The following is a 13,102-nucleotide window of genomic DNA, read 5'->3' on the forward strand; positions in this document are numbered from 1 at the left end:
GTTTTGGCTATCTCAACTTGGGCCCTTTATATTTGTATGTGTTTGTAATTCAAAGTCGTACCCAGTTTGTGACAGGTACATTGGCTGATTTTTTTTTTTACCCAGCTTTTGTAAATCTTTTGTAACAGTATGCACTACACAAAAAAGCGGCAACAGTTGCCACTATATGATGATATTTGGTGACTAATGCTGGGGTGACTAAAGGCTCCAGTCACCAAAAATTAGTCATCAAATGTCACCAAATAATGGTGACTATTGTCACTTTTTCTTTTTGGTAGTGATGATGCGTTACTAACCTTAATCTTTTGTGATAAAGTAAGAGTCTTAACTTGATGGGTCATGTAATAAAAGAAGTTAAGATACGTGACAGTTTTTTTAATATTTTTTTTAATTATGACAGCTCAACCTAGATTGTTACCTCCTGGAAGCTTCTTGTTAAGATGCTTCACCAATTTGGTTCAAGGCTGTTTCATTTTCGGACAACTTTGCATTATTCAGTTGTAGGAAAAGAATTCTGTAGTTATTGTAACAAAAGAAATAAAAAACATGTCGAAGAGAAACTATTGTATGTAAGACCATGTAATTGTTTTGAGGTCACTCAATGAAATTTATTTATTTTTATTTTTATTTATTTATTTTTTTTTAAAAAGGGGGACAGCTGGTGGCAAGCCACGGCCATCCACCCCTTCCGGGACCCGGCGAGGCTATAGGGAATTTCACCCCGTCCCTAGCCCTCATCGCTTGATTCACCAACGGCAGGAATCGAACCCAGGATCTCCCGTTTACATAGGGCCTGAAACGCCCTTACCACTGGGCCAACCGTGAGGTCACTCAATGAAATTTTGTGTTCCATTTACTTGTTTTTCTGCTTTTATCGTATTTATTTTAACATTTATAAATTGCTGTCAAGATAGAACTATACCAACCTATATAACGTAGCAGAAACGCTATAAACAGTATAAACTGAAGTACAATTAAAACTAGTTTATCTCAAAAGAAACGCTATAAATAGCCAACTGGTAATCTCGATAATATTGACAGCCACATAAATAGTATTCAGCAAAGAAGGTGAGAAAATGAGACATGCATACAAACATTCAACTTCGTCCTCCAAAACATAGTAGGCGTGCATGAATGCCACAACCCTATTGGGAAAAAAATCACGAAATTATCATATTATTTACAAACAACAAAACAATCGAACCTCAATGAATTTAAATTAAAAAAATAGATGGAAAGTATACAAAGTAAAATTATTTTATATAGTAGCATTGCTGTCAATGTATCTAATTGTTTCAAGTAGACTATCCAATTTCAAGGGTTTGGTTAAATGGTGGTCCATGCCAGCCTCAATCATCCTTCTTGTTTCCTCGCCTTGTTCATGAGAAGTTAATGCAATGATCGGAATGTGAACGTCGTAAGATTTCTCCTCTTTCCTTATCTCTCTTGCTGCTTCAAATCCATCCATTATTGGCATCTGTTTGAACACCAAAACGACGTCGGAACTGTTAGAACATAATATGGGAAAGAATTGATTACTTTTATAGTTTGATATTAATAAGAGTATTTACCTGGCAGTCCATTAATATATAATCATATCCATGTTTCCTATGGGTGACTAGATCATTGCGAACTAGGTCTAGGGCTTCTCCTCCATCTCCACAAAGCTTCACAGTTGCACCCCAATTTGTAAGAGTTTTCATGGCAATATGAGCTAGGGTTTTTTGGTCCTCAGCAACCAAAAACTTCTTCCCAACCAAAGGCCTGCTTGGCTTATCAGGTCCTTCTGTTTCTCTATGTGGAAGTGGGCGGCCATGTTCAACTGGTAGGTCTCTTGCTTTGGAGCTAACATTGTGAGACTTGTGATTTTGAGTTGGTGAAGACAAGGATTCAAATTCACGGTCGGTGTGAAACTGGTATCTTGATGAACTAGGGGCTCTGGAGACTTTTCCAACATCAAATGTGCCCCCTAATCTCTTTGGCAGTGCACCTCCATACTCTGGAAGAAGTCTTACCACTTCATATAGACGGGTACCGTGAAGCGCCTTGTGTTTGATAACGTCGTCTGGATCAAGGCTGTCAAAGTTAATGTTGCTTTGTATCAATGGATTTGCCAACCAAACAACCTTGCACCAAGCATTTTGAAGGCTTTTTTGGAATTCAGCTACAATGTTGCATAACTCCTCAAATGGTCCAGCTGTAGTATCAATCACTAGCAATGTAAAGCATGACGATGTGCCACGAAGATTCGTGCTATTCTTCTTAAAGAGAGAGATTATGTTTTCTGTTCCATCCATTGCACCCATCAAAGGGTGCACCTCCTTTAATCTAAAGCTAGAGTTGCATGATGTGGATTTGCTCAAGCAATCTTGCAAACCCAAATCAGATATTCCTGAAGAACTATGGTGATGAGAATAGTACCCTTTCCCCTTGTGTTTTATCTTCTTGAGAGTAGGACGAAGTTGTTCCCATTGTTCTAACATCCATGCTTTTATCCCAATACTCTCCATGAACTTGTACACCATTCTTCGACGCTCTTCATTTTTTATTAGCAATACAACATTGGATCCCTCTGCCTTAGGACTTGGGGCACGAGCGGTCAGCCCGGGAGTACTGGGAGTACTGTGAATGACAGCTATTCCCAATTCAAGGTCTTCTTCTTTTCTTCTATCCTTGTAGACATTCTCACATATATTACTTAGAAGAACATTAAACCTGAAGCATGTCCCTCTTTCCCCAATCTCTTTGTCCACAATTCTTATTTCGCCATGCATCAAACGTACCTAGTGCAAACAAAAAAATCAAATTTAACGCATGCCCTAAATTCAAGAAATTCTTAAACAAGTTTATATTTTACTTACCAGAGATTGAACAATACCAAGTCCCAAGCCAGTACCTCCTTCTCCAAGACCTGTTTCTTTGACTTGTACATAGTTTTCAAACACTGCTTTTGCTTCTCCTTGGGGATTCCCTTCCCAGTATCATCCACCTCAAAAATAAATTCCAAACAATTTGGATCTTGCTGGACCCCATTCATTACTTCCATGTCATCATCTTGTGATTTCTTCTTGTTTGATAGAAAGCATAGCAAATTTTTCAATACGGCACCACTCCGGTCAGAATTCGCTGCTATAGAATTCTTGAAATCGGGTTTTTCGACCCAAGCACGGACTGTCACATGCCCCTCTGAAGTAAATTTAACGGCATTGCTTAATAAGTTGCACAATATCTGCTTAAGCCTTCCCCCATCGCCTTTAACTCGTGCAAACTTCGTAATAGAGCTATCATAAGGATCCAACACCACATCTATGCCTTTTTTCAAACCCATAGGATGATACAAATCAACTACATCTTCAAGTAGCTGGGCCACATCAAATTCCTCTTCCACAAGTTGCATCTTACCGGCTTCAATTTTGCTTGTATCAAGAATAGAGTTCAATATACCTATATAACAAGTACTCAACTGATATATCAACATGTATAGCAGGATTCAGTTCATTAAAAAAAAAAATGTATGGAAGGATTAATTTATTAACAATTGAGAAAAGAATATACGAGCGATAAAAATAACAGACATCGTATTGCAATAGATGATAATATTGAAAAAAAATGAAACGCAATATTTAGCTGCCTAATTTAAATTCCTACACATAAATTTAAACGTTATATGCACATAAATGTTTTATCACAAGCGTATATTGCATATATTGGAGGTTCTGTGCATACATTATATAAAAAAAAGGCAATTAGGTAAAATATTAAATATCAACAATACAGTGTAGAGCAGCACCCAGTACCAGGTAATCACTATATTTAACAATATAACTTACCTAAAAGGTCCTTCGTACAAGTTTCCATTTGTCTCAAATTCGTCTCTAGTTCTGAACCTCGGGCTACTTCATCGTAAGATATCTCGATCAAACCAGTAATGCCGGTGAGAGCAGCACGAACATCATGGCTTGCAGAAACAAACGCAAGACTTTTCCTCATACTCTTCCTCTCAGCTTGTTGAGTCGCCTCCATTTGTTTTATGAGTGTGGCACAAAGAAGCATCTCCCGTTTCCCAGCACTAAGCATTACGAAAATATAACTCACACTGAAGACTCCCATAACAGCAATCATCACTATTAGGAGTGTGAATGCTACTTTGCTGTTCTTGTGAACAAATCTGACTAGCCCACTCTCCGTGTAAGCAAATGCAAGAACCTGAAACGTCTCGAAAATTCTTGTAACATTAATTAATTATTATGTAGATTACATGTATAATTAATTAACAAAATAATGAACTGTAAATTTTAGAGATTAAACTTACATTATGCTCGATATGTTTGATGATACCGATCAATAAACCAGAAAGTACCAGCATGCCAATTACCTACAGTAAAGTTTAGTTTGAATATTTGTAATGAAGTATTAAAGTGATAACAATGAGAAATTTAGAAGGATGAGAAGAAAAATTACCAACAAGACGAAGAAAACATGCCGCAACACAGTCCAATGTTGCAGCTTCATTGGGTCTGCTATTTGTTAGTTAACCAAGAGCTATATCCTGCAAATTTTCATGAAAATGTAAGCTAAAAAGAAGTAAAAGAGTTTTATTTATTTAGCCTGAAAAACTAAATTCAGAAAATAAATAAAAAATTAAAAAATAAAAAGAAACTGGCATATATTAGAGAATTCTTATAAACTCTCCAGTAAAATTCCCAGCCCTAAATCAGGACAAAATTTTGAGTTTCAAATTTACTATCTTTTAAACTAGCCACAAACCCTAGTTTTCTTGAAACAACACCCTTTATTTTTAGAAGAAGCAAGATTTCATTAAAAAGGGAAGCTGGCGGCTGATTCCTCAAAACAGCCACTTGATTTAACCCAGGGCATAACGTACAAGCTTATTTCTAGGGGCATCAACGGAGTCAGCCAATAGTGCTCTACAATATCTTGAAAAACAACCCTAAGAAAGACAAATCTGAACCCCCTTTGTTCACTGCACCAACGACAACCCCAATTCCTCAACAAACCTCATACCCTCCAATTTGATCAGGACACAGAGGTTAAATTGGGATATATATATATATATATATATATATATATATCCCTCGCTGCTTTACAATGGTATCCGCACGATAATACGTGCGGACATAAGGGGAGAAAATAACTGTATATATATTAAACTGTGGACTCTGAAACAACATCTGTTACACATAAATATTTAAATTGGGATATGGATGCAAAATCAAGAATTTATCTTCAGAAATAAATAAGCACGAAATCCAGATGTCACCTTTGGATATTGAGATACTGGTCGAGTTGCTCTCACGCCCAACTTTGCTTTACGTGGTAAAATCTTTCCCAGCATCAGTTCCTTTGTATTTGGTTTTTGTTTTTCTTGCTGTTGTTTATGGTTTCCTTCGCTCGTTTGCTGGGCATCTGTTGCTTCCAGATTTAGTTTTTGGCGTCTGTGCCCTTGCCTTCCTGTTTCTTTGTTTTTGTTTTGCCTTGCGTTGGATGTGGAATGCAAAAAGAGTAAAAATCTTTCCCCTTTTCCTAACTAGAGTTGTATTTCCTTGCATGGCTCCCAACCCTCACAAGGAAATTCAATTTTAAATCTTTCCCTCCCTTTTAGCACTTGACTTGGTGTACACACCCAAATAAAAGACCATAAATCTTTCCTTTTTTTTATTAATGGGCAAATAAACTTGAATCTACAAAGATTACTTACCCTTTTAAGATTTCAGTCTTCCTTGCAGCAAATCTCTCTCTCATAACTCAAGAAGATTACTTATTTAATTAGCAGATCTTGAATATCATGTCCTTATCCTGTCAATGACATGATATTCAAGATCAGAGTCCGATAAAATGCAGTCCCTTGCCATATCATTAAATTACTTGCATCAGGAGCAGAATCCATACCTGCTTACGTCTTTCCTCAGTCCTCTCAGCCTGCAATAGAAAATATTTTGTTAAACAATGGAGCATGCAATAAATGTCAAGGCTAAATAAGTAAGCAAGTAAAACACAGACAACTCTGTTGAATATTTTCTGAAGAATATTTTTTCACTCTCAGTCTGGTGGCACGTTACATAATTTTAGTTAGTCGTTTTTTTCTTTTTGGTGCTGGGCATCTGTTTGGTCAGTATGGTTAGGCCTCTTGGCTTTCTTTGTTATACTTTGTGGACTTCTTTGCAGTGTGTTTGTTCTTAATAAATTTCCTTCGTTCAGAAGAAAAAAAGCAAGACACAGATATGAAAGTACAAGTCTTAACATCAACTTAAAAACCAAACAAATTACAAATAAGTACAAGATCTTGAATATCATGGCGGACCTACAGAGGCGCAAGAAGGTGCACCTGCACCTTCCTCGTCGGAAAAAAGCCATGGAGGTGCTAGATTTGCCCCTCTGTGCTAGCGCCCAAGGTTTTAAAGCACTATGTAAGGGGTCTGGAAATCACTTCAAGGAGCCAATCGTTTGGCAAGTTACACATACTATCATGGTTCAAGGTGATGCGAGGTGCACGATGTGTTGCAGAGGCGTCTCTAATAGAGGCTGAGGCGATGGTTCACGAAGGAAGAAGATAACTCTATACCCTAATTTTCTTTTTCACAAACGACGTCGTCCTTTAGTTTTGTTTAATGAAAAATAGTTTTAAGATTGATTATTTTGCTTCAATTACTTGATTATAGCTATTGTAATATATATTTCATTATAATAATCATTTTAATATGTTCTTTAATTTTTTTTTAAATTCCGTCCTATCAAAATGTATTGCCCCTCCTTTGAAAACTTCATGGATCCGCCACATATTATATGAAACAGAACCATACATTAAAAATATGACTTTTTAAGTGATAACCTGTTATTAAGTTAATACAATGTTAGCTCTTAATTTTGTGTCACTCCACAATGTACTCTCATGATCCGAATTGCTTGTTTTTTTAGGTTCCTATATCAACGATCATTTTCTTGCATAAATTCACCCAATTCTGAATTTTGTTTAGCCATTTGACTACTATCAAGGATATATTCATTGTTGATTAAAAATATTGTTTTTGTCTATTTATTTTATCACCTTTAAATAACTAAACGATATTCTTTTGAGTGAATTTTTGCAAGTTTGATCTTTAAATTAATCAGGCTTAAATAATTAATTAAACTGTTCGAATTATGAGATATATTGTATATAGTGGGCCCGAACAAGTGGGTAGGTCGAATTAGCCTGATTTTAGGTGCTCTATTTTAGGCTAATGACCTACCCACTTGTTTAGCCTAAAATTGGGAAAAAAAGAAGAAGGAAAATTTGCATAAATACTACATGAACTTTTAGGTGCTCTATTACCACCTGAATTTTTAATTTTTATGTTTAACCACCTGAACTTTATAAAGTATTGCAATTCACCATATGTTTAACTCCATTAAAATTTTCGTTAAGTTTAAGGGTATTTTCGTCTGTTCCTTTAACTAAAAATAAATGTAAAAAACAGAATTTTTATATATATAAAGTTAACCTTCCCCAACCCCTACCCTATCGTACTCTATATTTCTCTGTTTCTTGGAATCTTGACGTGGGTTGTTGAAATTGAATTGCAAATACAGCTATAGACCAACCAAGGTCTAGTGTGCTAATGGAATCACAACCCATTTCTTCTGTAACAACCCACACAACAAGGAAATTTAGGCTTAAGTCTCGAGCCAAGAAGATAAATATTTGGAGATCATAAAGGGCATAACTACTTGGTTATTTTTTTTTTATTACCATGCAATTTATTATAGACATGTCCATTATTATTTAATATAAAGAAACAAAAAACAAGAAACAAAGTTCGCATAATAATTTAAAATAATTAATTACTATTTATTAAGTAATTTATGGAATCAATAAAAAAAAATTTGAATACTCACTAAAGAAAGGATAATTAAAACATAATTACTAATTAAAATAATTAAAAAAAGACTAAGATATTACTTAATTACATATATTAAATCAATGAAGTTGGCCAAAACACTAAAACAAAGAAACTAATTTTATATTTTTAAAAAAAAAAGAGTATAGCCGCGCGGGGTACACTATGTCTTTAAAAAATTAGAAAAAAAGAGTATAGCCACCCGGCTATCCTGTTTCTTAAAAAAAAAAAAAAAACTAAGTATACCAGCGCCGCTATACTATTTTTTAAAAAAATTTGTTTTTAAAAAAAAAAAAAAGGTATGGCCGCGCAGCTATACAATTTCTTTGTATAAAAAAAACCGGTATAGCCGATCGGCTATACTATTTATTCTGAAAACTGTGAAATCCGAGTTTAGCCGCTATTTCTTTAAAAAAAATAAAAACTGCGTATAGCCGGTCGGCTGTACTCTTTCTTTTAAAAAATAAAAAACCGAATATAGCCGGGCGGCTATCCTATTTCTTCAAAAAAATTAGAAAAAACAAGTATAGTACATATGTATATACATACATACATATACATATACATATATATATATATATATACACAATTAAAGAGTATGGTCGTGCTGTTATACTATTTTTAAAATAGAAAAGAAAAAAAAAAGCTGAGTAAAGCCCCTCGGCTATACGATTTATTTATTTGTTTAAATTAAAAAAACCTTGTATAGCAGGGGCTATACCAAATTAATATCTATAAAGTATAAACGAATGCAACTAGGAGGGTCCTTTTTTCATAATTTTTTTTATTAAAGAGCATAGCTGAGCAATTATATCATTTAATATAATGTATTTAAATAGTATAGCCGTGCTGCTATATGAAGATTTTTCTTTTTTCTTTTTTAAAAGAAATCGTATAGCCGCGCGGCTATACGCGGATTTTGCCAATTTTGTTTTAAATAGAAATAGCATAGCCGTGAGGCTATACTAGTTTTTCTAATTTTTTTTTAAAGAAATACGGCTATACTAGGTTTTTTCTTATTTTGTTTTTTAAAAAGAGATAGTATACCCGCACGGCCATACTAGTTGTTTGAAAGAAATTGGAAAACATAGTATAGCCGCGCGGCGATACTATTTGTTTAAACAAATTAAAAAACCGAGGATAGCCGCCTGGCTATACTATTTCTTTAAAAGACATCCAAGTTTAGCCGCGATGCTATACTATTTCGGTAAAAAAAATTGGAAAAAAAGTATAGCCTGGCTATACTATTTCTGTTGAAAAAAATTTGAAAACCCGAGTATAGCCGCGCGGCTATACTCTTTAATTTTAAAAAAAAATGTGATAAAGGCCCCTCCTAGTTGCTTTAGTTTATACTTTATAGATATTAATTTGGTGCTATAAAATTGTGATGAAGTTATAAAATTCAAGTTCTTGTCTTTGATGTTAAATTTTGTGAATTCGTTAGATATAGGGGAAGAGAGTAATTGCAATGTGATTTTTTTTTTTAAATCAAACTTTCATTGAATTGAACGACAAGCAAAAAAATGCAGGAAGGCAAAAGATTTAATGATAGGACCATGGCAATTTGATATTACGTGGAAGAGAAGTGTTTAAATTTTCTATCTTATAACTTCTTCGTCGTCATACACTGCTTAAGTATATTCCTATTATTTTGTATATAAAAAGAAGAAGAAGAAGAAGAAGGTATATCCCTATTATTATGCAAACAATAAAGAAAGAGAATCATACATTGTGGAATAGGAAGGGGGTCAAAAGCGAGGGGGTGGTTGCTGGTGATGTGTTCCAAAATAAATTTTGGTTGAACACTGATGCATAGGGTGCATTGAGCCTTTTTTAGTTATAAGTAGCAAACGAAAATACCCTTAAACTTAACGGAAATTTTAACGAGGTTAGACATAGGTGGTGCATTGAGCCCTATTGAATTCAATTTTGATTATTAAATTACTTTGATGCCCCATTGAGTGTTTTGGCTTTTTTTAATGGAGTTTTGGGGTTGAGTTTGTTTTAAGAAATCAATAGCAGTTTTGTAATTTAAAAGAAGTTAAAAGCCTTTTTGTTATGTTGTAAATGAGCTTTGGGTATATTTCTAAAATCCATTTCATATAGGGTTTTTTTTTTTTTTAAATAATTTGGGCACCTATATTGGGTATAATAGTGAATCTCCCTATTTTTATTGCCCTAGAGCGGGAGTGTCAAATGAATGGTTGATTGGGATTCTTAATATACTAGTAGTTCAAATAATTGTGATCAAATGAATGGTCGAGTAAATGAAAGCTTTTTGATAATCATTGTCGTAGTTCCACAAGTGGAACTCTTAGACATTAGCCATGCCTTATATGCTTTCAGTCAAGGAGATGCAATACATGTAATAAAATAAAAAGGATGAAACATGAGCTAGGGTGATTTTATTGGAGAAGAAAATAAATTTTTTAAACCTTATGGGATCGAACTGTTACATAATTTAAAGTAAGTATTTTTTATTTTATTAAAGTTTAAAGTAAGTATTTAATGAACTTATTGTGTAGATAATTAGGTTTTTAGTCGTTAAATATGTTGAGTAACCCAATTTGGTTTCCACTCGTTTAGTGATTAGAAACCTTTGTGGCATCGAGTGCTTGAGATATATGTGACTATTACACCTTTCTCAATTTCTAGATGGCTGGCAAAGTTAGAAACTAGAAGAGTGTACAAGGTAGGTGCCTTATCGGACTATGTATGCTGAGAACAAAGATGCCTTCGGACATCCTTCCAGTGGCGGATCCAGGATTCAAAAGTCAGGTAGGTGAAATTTACCTTAAAAACTTGATGGTACGAGTGAATTTTATTGATAAAAATAAAAAGATACACCTAGTCAGGGGGGACGTAATGAGCCTTACCCTCAAATATGCATATCTATACATAAATAAAAGCTTAACAAAAAAACAAGAAGTAAATGCAATGCAACACAAAAACTAAACTATTTTAATCTAAAATTGTACTCTACGAGGCTTAGAAATCTTAAATTCTTCAATTATCTCTTCATTATCGATACTATTAGCAAACTCTCTTTCAATGTGGAGAATCATGCAATCAGCAAGGAATTCATCAGCTATGGTGCTTCGAAGTCTATTCTTAATAATTCTCATACATGAAAAAGCTCGTTCCGTTGTTGCTGTAGAAACAGGAAGAGTCAACACCAACTGAATCAATCTGTAAAGCAAATGGTAGTTTTCTGCCAAAGTTGTTTCCATCCATTGTTGACATAACTGAGGAAGAGTGGTGAGGTCCTTAAAGCAGGGAAGGCGATGCATATCATTTTGAAAATACCTCAACTCAATTTCCAAACCTTTTAAGTCACTTGGACTAAAATCAGCATGATAGAATTTCTCAGCAAGTTTACATAGATGCCCAATATTGAATGATTTGAAGGAATTACGAGGATCCAATGCTGAGCTAAGAATAAGAAGTTCAACTGTTTGCTCTGGAAATCTGTCATTTAACTCCCTCAACATGCAATCTATCACATCATTAAATACATCAATGCGATAGTAATGTTCAACTGTAATAAAATCTTTTTGTTGACAAGAACGACGTGTGCCCATCATGTAACGAGAACTCATATCAAGAACATCAATACCATGTTGTTCACAAAAGGATACCACACTCATGAATAAATCATCCCAGCCATGTGCCCTCATATCTTGGAACTGTGATTTTGTGTTTTCAACAAAGTTTAAAGCATTTACAATATCTTGAGTTTTTTTCTGAAACACTTGACAGAGAAAGTTGGTCAATCCCATAATTTTATCCATCAAAAGCAATGCAAACACAAACTCAAAAGACATCATAGCAATATAGTTACTCTCTGCATCACCACGAAATTGTTGGTTAGGTCCATGTTCACTGATTTCCTGAAGAAGTATTTTAGTCTCTTTAAATAAACTCATTAAACTTGTAATAGAGGCAAAGTGAGATCCCCAACGAGTGGCTCCAGCTCGTTTCAAACTACGACCTTGATTAAGTCCTCTACCTGTCTCAAGTTCCCCAGAATCCAACAACTCTTTGAGTTCAGCTTTTCGAATTAAATTTAACTCATTACGGCGCTTAGCAGAAGCACTAACAAAATTCACAATGTTAGTCAACATTGAAAAAAATCTCCATACAACCTTCACATCTTTAGCCGCACCATTTAATGCTAATTGCAAGCGATGAGCAAAGCAATGCACATAATATGCATATGGACAATCTTGAAGAAACAATGCTTGTAATCCATTCCATGAACCACGCATATTACTAGCACCATCATACCCTTGGCCACGCATGTTTTCCACTAGAATACCATTATTATCAAGCACTTTGCATATCTCTTGTTTAAGAGTCAAGGCATTAGTGTCTACGACACTCACAATATCAAAAAAGCGTTCACGAATAAATCCATCATAATCAACAAATCTTAGAATAATAGCCATTTGTTCCTTGCCTGATTCATCAAGTGATTCATCAACCCAATAGAAGAAGATAATTAAAGAGAAGAGATTAAGAAGAACACTTGTTTCCTTGTATATGAGAAGAGAAGAGAAGAGGCTGTCCAGTGGCCACAATTGCACAGCACAACCAAGACTTGCGTTGAGAAGAAGCTCTCCCGACTTTGTCTGGAATTGCACCTTTGCACAGCCACTATTTGGCTGCTTAAGTTATATTCTTTCTTTTATTAAAGTTTGACTGGGCCATTCATAACATGGGCTGACTGGTTATAATTTTTTTTTCTTCAGTTTTTTAAAGTTGTGGGCTTGTGTTGTGGGTTTTATATGGATTGGGTAGGCAAGAGTGTATACCAACACATGGAATGGATATCAATTACATAGCTTATATATAAGTTTTTTTTTAGTGAAATATTTTTGGGTAGGCGGTAACCTACCATGCCCTGGCTTAAGATCCGCCCCTGCTTCCATCTTTGGGTTATTTTGACGTGTAAGGGAGCTGGGGAAGAGAAAAAGTCCTGACTTGTTAATGTGTTTAATTAAAAAAAATAAAAATTAAAAAACACTTGGTTATATTTATTAATTAAGGTTAAACTTGGAAAATAAAAACTAGCTTGTTTTAACAATAAAAAGGTGCCACATGTCATGAGGAAAAGAGAGAAGGACTAAAAAAGAAAGTTAGCGAGAATGTTGCTAGCATTCCCCTTTACTTTAACAAAGTGAGATGGCTAAGATTAAAAGAGG

General features: G+C 34.6%; 2 protein-coding genes across 2 annotated transcripts; both read right to left on the reverse strand.

Moving 5' to 3' along the window:
- Positions 1 to 1,258: 1,258 nt before the first annotated feature.
- Positions 1,259 to 4,512, reverse strand: LOC103336590 (histidine kinase CKI1-like). The gene is given in 7 exon segments (XM_008239646.2): positions 1,259 to 1,477; positions 1,572 to 2,783; positions 2,862 to 2,956; positions 2,959 to 3,444; positions 3,831 to 4,206; positions 4,313 to 4,375; positions 4,462 to 4,512. Coding segments are annotated over 7 exon segments (2,502 nt in total).
- A 6,352-nt stretch (positions 4,513 to 10,864) lies between these two features.
- On the reverse strand, positions 10,865 to 12,346 carry LOC103342453 (uncharacterized). Its single transcript, XM_008246079.2, has one exon. The coding sequence runs from the start codon at positions 12,344 to 12,346 to the stop codon at positions 10,865 to 10,867; it is 1,482 nt and encodes a 493-aa protein (XP_008244301.2).
- Between the last annotated feature and the right edge of the window lie 756 nt (positions 12,347 to 13,102).

This window comes from Prunus mume, linkage group LG6, assembly GCF_029339155.1.
Source record: "Prunus mume cultivar Tortuosa linkage group LG6, ASM2933915v1, whole genome shotgun sequence".
Classification (NCBI taxonomy): domain Eukaryota; kingdom Viridiplantae; phylum Streptophyta; class Magnoliopsida; order Rosales; family Rosaceae; genus Prunus; species Prunus mume.